The sequence below is a fragment of the Ochotona curzoniae genome, unplaced genomic scaffold, assembly GCF_017591425.1.
Source record: "Ochotona curzoniae isolate NIBS_2020 unplaced genomic scaffold, NIBS_Ocur_1.0 scaffold_1852, whole genome shotgun sequence".
Taxonomy (NCBI): domain Eukaryota; kingdom Metazoa; phylum Chordata; class Mammalia; order Lagomorpha; family Ochotonidae; genus Ochotona; species Ochotona curzoniae.
Genome location: NW_024467087.1, coordinates 30,507,402 through 30,517,518, shown reverse-complemented (window position 1 = coordinate 30,517,518; position 10,117 = coordinate 30,507,402). Strand labels below are relative to the sequence as shown.

Genomic DNA, 10,117 nt, shown 5'->3' with positions numbered 1-10,117 from the left:
AACTGAAATCATAGTGGACTGGAATTCAGAAGTATATTTGCTGGAAGGTTTGTTTTTTTGTATTTTTTCCCCCTGGCACTGGTCTCATAGTATCTAAGTTATAAATTATGCTCATTAAACACTTTCTAAAGATTCAAACAAAATGAAAATGCAAACAAAAGGACTCCTACTTTTCTGTGAAAATATAGATCTTCTTATCACGGTCCAAGTTGATCCTGCTATTTCAGAATGACTAAACTTGGAGTTGGTGCTCTACCTTTCCTCGGGGTTCGTTTCCGTGGTAGTTTAGTTTCAAGTGATCTTTTTGGTGAAGTCTAGGTAATGAACAATGTTAATCAAAGTTACTCCCCAGAAGTTCCTTTGTGCTGAAAATAGGCTTGATTAACCCTGGAGGTTGGTCATCTTCAGAGATATAGTCATACACTCATTTCCTGCCCATGCACAGCAGTTAGTCGAACTGCAGTGAATTTTTTCATCAACTTGCCAAAAGAAGATTCAAGTCCTGGAGCTCTTGGCTCCTGTGTGGGAGAAAGAGAAATCCGTCAGCACACCTTTTATATCTGGGCCTTCTATAAGGCTTCAATATGCAAGAATTCAAAGCTCTTCACCACTCCTCTACCCCAGGAGCCGGTTACAAATGGCTGAACTTCCCTGCATCATTGAAGAAAGAAGTATTATTTCTCAGGTTTACATAATTGTGTGGTATTATTTACAAGGGCATTTATAAATTTAATCTAAATGGAGGCTAAGATGATATGGCCTAAACATTTATAAGTTGATGCTTTGGAACTTGGATCACCTTCCTCCTCAGAAATTGTGCTCTATATATGTTGGTCAGCTCTCAAAGTAGTCCAAAAAGGCTGATTGAACTCACATAGAGAAGACTTATGTCACTACTTTGCAGGGAAACCTGAGTCCTGAGAAGAGAAAGACAAGTATACTATAAGCCCCAGTCTTTGAATCGAAGAACAACTCAAAAGAGTTAAAAGAGGTGGATCTTCACTGACTATTCTACCTTCATGCCTGTCTTCCCCTTCCTCCCCTCTATCAGATCCCCCTTGTTCTTGTGCTCTCTCAAGCCCACTGCTGTGACTCTCAGGTTATCATGGAATGACTTCCTCTTTTCTCCTTATCCCGATCAAGATGAAGCCTCCAAATCTTCCTGAACAGCTAACTCCTCATTCTCCAAAAAGCACACCCATGGTTCAGGGAAAATACCTTCTCAGTCCCACCCTGACCCCAGTTGGAATGAGGTTAGAGGAAAATCACCAGATAGAGTAGAACTGAGTTTCAGAGACGGTGGCTATTGGGAACACGGTAGAGAAGCCACTGCAAAGCCCTGCCTGGGAGGTGCCTCCTATGATTGGTTCACCAAGCCTATGCCTCCTCTCATAGCATCTTTTCTTTATCTCTAAACCCACAGGACCCCATACGGATTTCCAGTTTTCCTCTGATAGTTCCTATGATAGTGGAAAAAGATCAGATGTACTCAAAATGTGTTGCCAGTTTTCTTCAATTTGAGCCTGTCTCAGTAAGTGTTACTCTGTAAATTCAAAGAAAATTGGAATCATTCTAGAATAGGTGATATTCCTGCATGAAATTAACATAAGGCATTTATTGAGAGATGAATGAGTTTTCTGGGAACTTCTGGATTTAGGTTATTCTTTTGAAGCTTGTCCAAGGTCCTTTTCTCAGAGACTTTTGTGCTTTGCAAAAGTCACCAATGTTACTATGGTCAATAAACAAGCTGACTAAAGCACACGTGTTCATAAGGCCAGGATTAGCCACAGCCTGCAGAAGCTATCTAACAAAGTGGTTCTGATGAATGTGTTTGTGAGTAGCCTAAGTGACAACCATACGCATATTAAGAAATCACTAACAAACCCACAAGCAATGATGGTGAGCCAGCAGTAATGTTTTCTGCTGCAAACTCCAGTATATTCTTAGAAATTGATGGGTTTCTGTAGAATGCTTCCAATGTCCCTACCTCCCTGTCAAAGAGAAAAACTTCAAGAGCTTCCACACCCTTTCCTATGGAGAGAGGCAGAGAAAGATAAACCTTGTATATGTCCCCATGTCCATGAATACCCCTGTACTTCCTATCCAAAGAAGAGAATGCTTCCGGTAATGGATGACTGTATGTCCCAGCTGCATATATCCTTGTATCAGTCAATAGGAAAGAGCAAATCCAGACCGAGTGACAAAGAGTCAGGGTGGTACAAAAGACTGCAAAGAAAATGCATCTTCAGTACATCCGAAGCCTATATGTGCAGGTTACCTGTGATTATCCCAGAAATGAAGAAGTGTTAAGGTTTTCTTAGAAAATAAACAGTCCCAGAGAGTTGCCAAAGTTAGTACAGAGAGACAGAAATTTTGCAAGATTCCTATGGAAGACAGAAGAAGAAAGCAAGATAAGGAGGAAACAGAAGCGTCCAAGAAAGCAATAGATTCCTCGGAGAGCAGTACATGGGGAGCATTCTTGATCATAGGTTGTTGTTGCTCGTTCAGAATCACACTGTCCTTGTGTGGGAGAAGGAACAGAGAAAACTGTCACGCATCCTAGCCAGGAAGTCAAGCAGTAGTTGGCCTTCTTTTTGGTTGGCTGCCAAATTTAAAAAAGATCAGGTAGTGCTTGTAGAGGAAATGACAGAATCACCCCCTCCATAATTGTCCCAGCCAACAGATCCCAGAAGGAGATAGCCACAATATCACTGCATTGCCTGGCTACGTGTGAGTCTCTAAAGACTTGAGGTGCTTTACCATGTGGCCCAGGTGCTTCACAATGAGACAGGTGCACCTGCCTGATAACTGGAGAGCAAGGCCAGATTTGTTAGCATTCAAACGCATTATCACTGCAGGAGCCAAGGGTCTCTCTCACAGTCCAATCTCCCCCATGTGCAGACCAGTCTCTGCAACAGGCCTCGCAACAAGGTTTTTGCCCAACTCAATGAAACTTGGAAATTCACCAGGTCCTTCACACTGTGCCAACACAGTGTAGGCTGTGACTGGCACACATGCCAAAGGGAGCCCCAGCTTTGAAAATCTGGCAAGCCTCGATGCTCTGTTTTCCTGCTGGCTATTACCTTACGGCTTGTTTCTCACCAACTGCTTTTCTGCCTTTCTTCTTTGGAAGGCTGCGATCTCTGCTGGTTGCAAGCCATGGCCCACTTGCCTGCAGGACAAGGGAAGCACCAAAACAGGTAGTGAAGAGATTGTAACAGAGCAAGGCATAGGGAGACTTGGATTAACTCTGAATTTCACTTACCCATCTCTGCCTACTGGTGGGGGCTCAGGAAGGGGCTTAGTGAAGCCTTTTTTTCCAACCAGCCAAAATGTCTCCTCTATGCCTTTGCCCTATTATAGAAAATTTGGAAAATCTTAGTCATGCTATAATAAATTTTCTTGAATGTAATAGAATATAAACATTCACTTCAGTTCACAAATTGCTTCAATTCCTCCTTCTCCCTGCCTCCTCAGGCCTTCCTTCAAATAGGTTTCCTTTGCGTATGTATCTGAGCCTCAGGAAAACTCCAGAGGTTGTGAGAGCAACCAGATGAAAAGGAAGCACCATATCAAGCTGTCATCCACATGCTTTATCTACTCACCACCATCCAGCTCCCTCTTTGAGAATGTGTGGTTGTTTAGCTAAATACCAACCAAACATCTGGATTCTCAATTGAGGACTTGTTTGTCATCTTTACCCTGAACTCTTGGCACTAGGCAAGCCATTTGTGTGTTCTATACAGAATACATACATGGAGATTCTTACTCCTTCACTCAACACAATCCAATAATGTCCAACTGCCCACCCACCACCATCACCAAAAAAAAAAAAAAAGAATGGACATGGCAGCCAAGCTAGAAGACTTAGCAATTTTGCGCCCAATGCAGGAACCTAGTGACTAAAGTCCTGCCCTGGAATGCGCCAGGATCCCATATGGGCCCCGAATCTAATCCTGGCAGTACCATTTCCCATCCAGCTCCCTACTTGTGGCCTGGGAAATCAGTTGAGGATAGCCCAAAGCCTTGGGACCCTGCACCCGTGTCGGAGACCTGGAAGAAATTCCTGGCTCCTGGCTTCAGTTCAGCGCAGCTCCGGCCATTGTGGCTGTGTGGGAAGTGAATCCATGGATGGAAGATCTTCCCCTCTGTCTCTTCTCTTCTCTTGTATATCTGACTTTCCAGTAAAAATTTTTTTAAAAGACTTAACAATTTTTCTTCAAATCTTGTTTTCCTTATTAATATTTTCCACTCTATATTTTATTCTAATTTTCAAGCACCCAAACATTGCTTTGGCACAATGAATGAATACCATATCCATCCATCAGCTAGACTGAATACTTATTAGTATTCTGCCACATCATCTATCTGAATATCTTGTAATGCTTTTAAAGATTGATTTAGCATGCAGACTTACAAGAGGGAAAGACTGAGAGAAAGAAATCTACCATCCATTAATTCACTCTGCAAATAGCCACAACAACCGGAGTCAGGCCCAGCCGAAGCCTGAAGCTATATTCCATTTGGATAGCAAGACTGCAAACACTTTCAAAAATTTTTTCAAAGAAATCGTGGCCATTGTAACACTTCAGGCTCTACACTTTCATATGTACCTTTTTAGAAAGGGTATCTTCGGAAGCCAGAAGCATTTCTAGATGCTTTGAATGCTGTCTCTATGCTGGGTACTTTGCTTCCCACTAAGAGATTCTAAGCAGTAGAGTGAGACTCTAAAGCGGGCCCCTACCTACAGCCTAGGTATTTGCTTGTCAAAGACCCATGTGTCTAAGAAGATAAAGGGAGTGTAAACTCAAGCTGGTCACCTCAGAGCCTGAGTGATGACTTCAGAGGAGCCCAACTTTGTACCTTTGTTCTGCCTCCTTCTTCCTAGTAAACCCCCCATGTGTTTTCTGTCCTTTCAATTCTCTTTGGACTCTATTCTCATTTCTTCCAATCTCTAAGGGAAAAAAATGTGTTTACTCAGGTTGAGAAAAGTAACAGGATGTGTTTACAATTCATTAATCTGAAAGATGGTCTCACTCGCAGCAGCTCTCATTTGGAACCGGTTTAAATTGTTTAACTTAGAGGCTCCAGTCAGGTTTCCCACTTTAGATATCAAGTCCACTGCTTTTTTTTTTTTAAATTTTATATCAAATTCATTCATCCCTCAATACTAATGATAAGAACCACAACAATAATTAGCACATTTAATTGGAGAATCTCAAAGAATGTTGCAAAGATGTGATTGAAAGCTGTGAGCAATCTCTCATCTCATGAGATGAGTAAAAAGAAAACACCACCATAGCCCATCTTTGTTAACTAGTAGGAAATTCACTCTAAACAGCTGCTTGAGGGTGAACAAACTGAAAATATACTGAAATATACATCAGGCATTCTTGCATTTATTTTACACTTCTTGTCCCAGAGCTGGGAATACAGAGATGGGTCTATCTTTCAAGAACTCATAGTATATTTAAGTAAAAACATGTATAAGTCCATGTTTTGGATTCTAAACATGTTCAGCCCAACTCCTCATTCTCCAAGCTCATTGCTGTGCTCATAGTAACAGGTAATGTGGCTTGTACAGAGGTAGCACAGAAAATAATCAGACAGATTCATTAATCAGAACTCTGAACACCTGAGTACTTAGAATACTCAAAACATCATCTTGGTAGAACATGTGAGTACTTCAAAAAGTTGGTAAAAAACAAAACCAAAAAATACATATATTTGAGGGGCCCAGCGCGGTGGCGCAAGTGGTTAAAGGTCCTCGCCTTGCACGCCCGGGATCCCATATGGACGCTGGTTCTAATCCGGGATCCCATATGGACGCTGGTTCTAATCCCGGCCGCTCCACTTCCCTTCCAGCTCCCTGCCTGTGGCCCGGGAAAGCAGTCGAGGACGGCCCAAAGCTTTGGGAACCTGCACCCGTGTGGGAGACCCGGAAGAGGCTCCTGGCTTCGGATCGGCATAGCATCGGCCGATGTGCTCACTTGGGGAGTGAATCATCAGATGGAAGATCTTCCTCTCTGTCTCTCCTCTCTGTATATCCGCCTTTCCAATAAAAAATAATAAAAATAAATCTTTACAAAAAATAATAAAAAAAATTTTAAACAAAAAATACATCTATTTGGAGAAAGAAGATTTTGAAATCCATTCCTATAGAAGACATTCAAATGTTTGTGGATGGCATGATGGCTTAGCAAACTAATCTTCTGCAATGCAGAGCCAGCATTCTATATGGGCACTGGTTCAAGTCCCAGCTACTCCACTTCTGATCCAGTTCCCTGCTTATAGGCTGGGAAATCAGTGCAAGACATGTCAAGTTCTTATCCCCTGGGCCCGTGTGGGAAACCCTGAGAAAGCTCCTGGCTCCTGCCTTCAGATCAGCTCAGCTCAGCTCCAGCCATTGTGGCTATTTGGGGAGTGAATCAGCAGATAGAAGAGCTTTCTCTCTGTCTCTCCTACTTTCTCTATCTCTGTAACTCTGACTTTCAAGGAAAACAAATGTTTTTGAAAAGCTCATGAAAATGAAGAATGTGCATGAATACAAAACGTTTTATACCATAATAAACTTTTAATTCCATTTTAAAGAACATTTTGAAGAGGCTTCATGCTTCCAGGCCCAGCCAGAGTGTTTATTTGAAGATCTCTAAGATCTCTAAGGCATCAGGACAGCTTGCCACATTCAAAGCAACTTTGTAGGTGTGAAGATTGTCCAGAGATCTGGATGACTCCTGAGATACACTGGGATGCCAAAACTAATGGTTGTAGGAGAGCATGAGTGTGTTAAGGGCTCAGGCAAGCTTCCAAACCCAAGAGTATGCAGGGAATCTCAGAGGTTTTGAAGTTTTGGAACCTATCAAAACCTTAGCATTCTGTTTACCCACTCCACTTCCACAATTCTACTTCAGTCAGGTACAGAAGGGAGACAAGGTTGGCAACAGCTAAAGCTTCAGGCAAACTTATTGACTTAATAGTAATTCCTAGGAAGTCCCAGAGTACATATTTTATCATGGTACTTTTAAAACACTTTAGGAAATCCTAACTTATTTAGGCCTCACAAAACTCTTGGAAGCTAGCTGTGTTATTAATCCCGTTCTACAAATGGGGACGCCAATGTTCATGGAGATTGAATTACTTATCAATAAGCAGATATAGCTATCACTTGAACACAAGTATACTAGACTCAACATTTTAAATGATTTTCCCTCCATACCAGTAAGCCTCTCAATACACTGAAATCCAGGGACAGGTCTGGATGCCAAAATACAACTATTAGGGCTTTTAAAGATTATGAAATTAATGAGTTTCCAGATAACCATAGATCAGAAGAGTCCTCTGGGTGGACAAGTGGAAGCGGAGAGAGGATAGTTACATGTCCAATGTCATGCAGGACATCATTGGTAGGTTGAGAATTACAGATTAAACCTTCTGACCTTCATGAATCTGTCACCTCTATTGCTAGTGTGTGTGTGTGTGTGTGTGCGTATGTGTGTGTGTATATGCACATATGTGCATTAGTGGTACAGGCATGGGTGAAAGAAAATGAGGGAAGAATGGAAATCGCAAGTAACACAATGTTAATGCTTAGAGATCTGAAAACAAATACTCTTAGGCCCTCCCTAGAATTCAGAAATATGGCCAGAAAATGCCCATGTCTGGTGAAGAAAACAAAACTGTGTAAGAATAAACATTTAATAAAATTAAGATTTAGATAAAGGTCTCCAGTTAGTATAATTGATAAGTGTAGGCAACTATAAAATACCAGCAAAGGGGCTCTAAACTTATCAGAAAAATATTGAAACAAGATTCATGTGAGAGATAACAAAACAGCATATCATTAGCCCATCAGGAGGCAGATATTAACAAAGCAAAATTGGTAAGACATTGGTAATTCTTGCCTGAGTAGTACAAAAGATGGCTGCAGTGGGCAGTCACCTGCAATGGCTAAGGTTTGGATAATGAGAGGTAATTGAGTGCAAAACTTAAGAAATGAATATTTAAGGGAGGACTATCAAGCATCAATCAGCTGAAGGAAAGGGTGTCTCTAGCCATCAACCTTGAGCTCACACATTGCTGGCCTGCTAGTCATCAATTGTGGTCTGTTTGCTCCATGTCTTGGAGCAACTGTTGCTTCCAGCATCACAAGAGTAAATGAAGGGCCCAGCGCGGTGGCGCAAGTGGTTAAGTCCTCGCCTTGCACGCCCGGGATCCCATATGGGCGCTGGTTCTAATCCCGGCAGCCCCGCTTCCCTTCCAGCTCCCTGCCTGTGGCCTGGGAAAGCAGTCGAGGACGGCCCAAAGCCTTGGGACCCTGCACCCGCATGGGAGACCCGGAAGAGGCTCCTGGCTTCGGATCGGCATAGCATCGACCGTTGCGCTCACTTGGGGAGTGAATCATCGGATGGAAGATCTTTCTCTCTGTCTCTCCTCTCTGTATATCCGCCTTTCCAATGAAAAAACAATAAAAATAAATCTTTTTTAAAAAAAGAGTAAATGAAGCATGGCAATGCTGAATCACAATTTTCATAATGTGCGCTGCTGATATGGTTTCCTGTGGATATATTGGATTTCCCCAACTGATTAGGAGCTTCGTGTCCCCCAAGTCCCCTACTGTGTATTGCACAATATCTGCCTCTGGCAAGAAAGTAGAAGGTATAGAGACAGCTGATCTCCACTTCTCTCCCTTCCTTTCATGTGATTTTGCTTTGTACCCTCTCCATTTGTCACATTGTCCCTTTCTTTTCTCTCTTTTTCTCCCTTGGTGTCTTTTTGTCAATCTCTTTTCTCCACAAAGCCTCTATTACCCCCAACAAACAAGGCCCAGCGTGGCATTAGGGAAATGATCTTTCACCAATTTTCTGCATCATTTCCTCTTATTTACTGTGCTGAGGTTCTGGAATTGTGAAGTTGCAAAGATATCTTCTGAAGTATGTCTTGTTTTGTACATGAAACACCCTAAGATGCAAATGCTCCTGAATTGATTTTCTTGGGCAATAAAAATCATGGAGGGTTGATGGCACATGTTTTATTTTCCAATTTTGGAGTGGCATCTCTTTGGTTCTTTAGCCTTTAAATGAATTTCCTGTGCCAAGAAATACAGAGAAAAGTAGTTCAGGAAACCGAGCTGCCATGTACTCCTCTTCTGAGAAACCACAGAATGTGTGGAAGCAACACAAAAGTCCTGGGGTATATTGTTAGTTGTCCAAGCAATATCCCTACCCCTACCATCTCACTGCTTGAGTCCTGTACAGAGGTGGGAAAAGAGCCTCTATTCCTTATGAATGACTCATTCCACCTGTGGGAAGATATTAAGGATCTATTATACAGAACAAATTACAACTGACCAGAAAAGAAAGTGACCAACTAGAATCAGGTTTTCCAATATTTAACTTCTGAAATCTAGTTATGTGTAAATTGTCACCATTTAGAGAATGTAGGCCCGTAACACAGTCTAATTCTTTTTTTAAAAAAATTATTTATTTATTTTTATTGGAAAGGTAGATATATAAGAGAGGAGGAGAGACAGAGAGGAAGATCTTCTGTCAGATGGTTCATTCCCCAAGTGGCCACAACGGCTGGAGCTGAGCCAATCCGAAGCCAGGAGCCAGGAACTTCTTCCAGGTCTCCCAGTCGGGTGCAGGGTCCCAAGGCTTTGGGCTCTCCTTGACTGCTTTCCCGTGCCACAAGTAGGGAGCTGGATGGGAAGCTGGACCACTGGGATTAGAACCGACGCCCACATGAGATCTTGGCACGTGCAAGGCGAGGACTTTAACCACTATGCTATTGTGCTGGACCCAACACAGACTAATTCTTAACTAAGCATCACTTAATGCTTTAGCTTTGCTCAGGAATAACCCTGAGAAATCATCTTCCCACAGCATGGTATCATGAAAAGAGTACTAAGCAGGAACTCAGGCTCCCTAAATTTCGACCCAATTCTGTTTATTGGCTTGCTATGTAACTCTGAGCAAATCATGTCTTCTTATCTGAAACAAACATATATATTTATCAACCTGCCTGGAGGCTCCTACAACAGGTTCAGTCCATGGTCTTGGGATCAATCACCCAGAGGAAGATGAGGAGAATTTAGTGGACATGGCAAAAATGAAAACCA

The 10,117-nt window shown here is 42.2% G+C and overlaps 1 protein-coding gene across 1 annotated transcript in view; it reads right to left on the bottom strand.

Moving 5' to 3' along the window:
- Window positions 1-426: 426 nt before the first annotated feature.
- The window catches only part of GUCY2F (guanylate cyclase 2F, retinal), a 110,945-nt gene continuing 101,254 nt past the window's right edge, over window positions 427-10,117 (bottom strand). Inside the window, exons 18-20 of the mRNA XM_040999789.1 lie at window positions 3,266-3,354; window positions 3,084-3,172; window positions 427-518 (exon numbers count right to left, since the gene is read on the bottom strand). Of these exons, the coding sequence (XP_040855723.1) occupies window positions 3,085-3,172; window positions 3,266-3,354 (177 nt within the window). The 3' untranslated portion in view covers window positions 427-518; window position 3,084. The remainder of the gene's footprint in view (window positions 519-3,083; window positions 3,173-3,265; window positions 3,355-10,117) is intronic.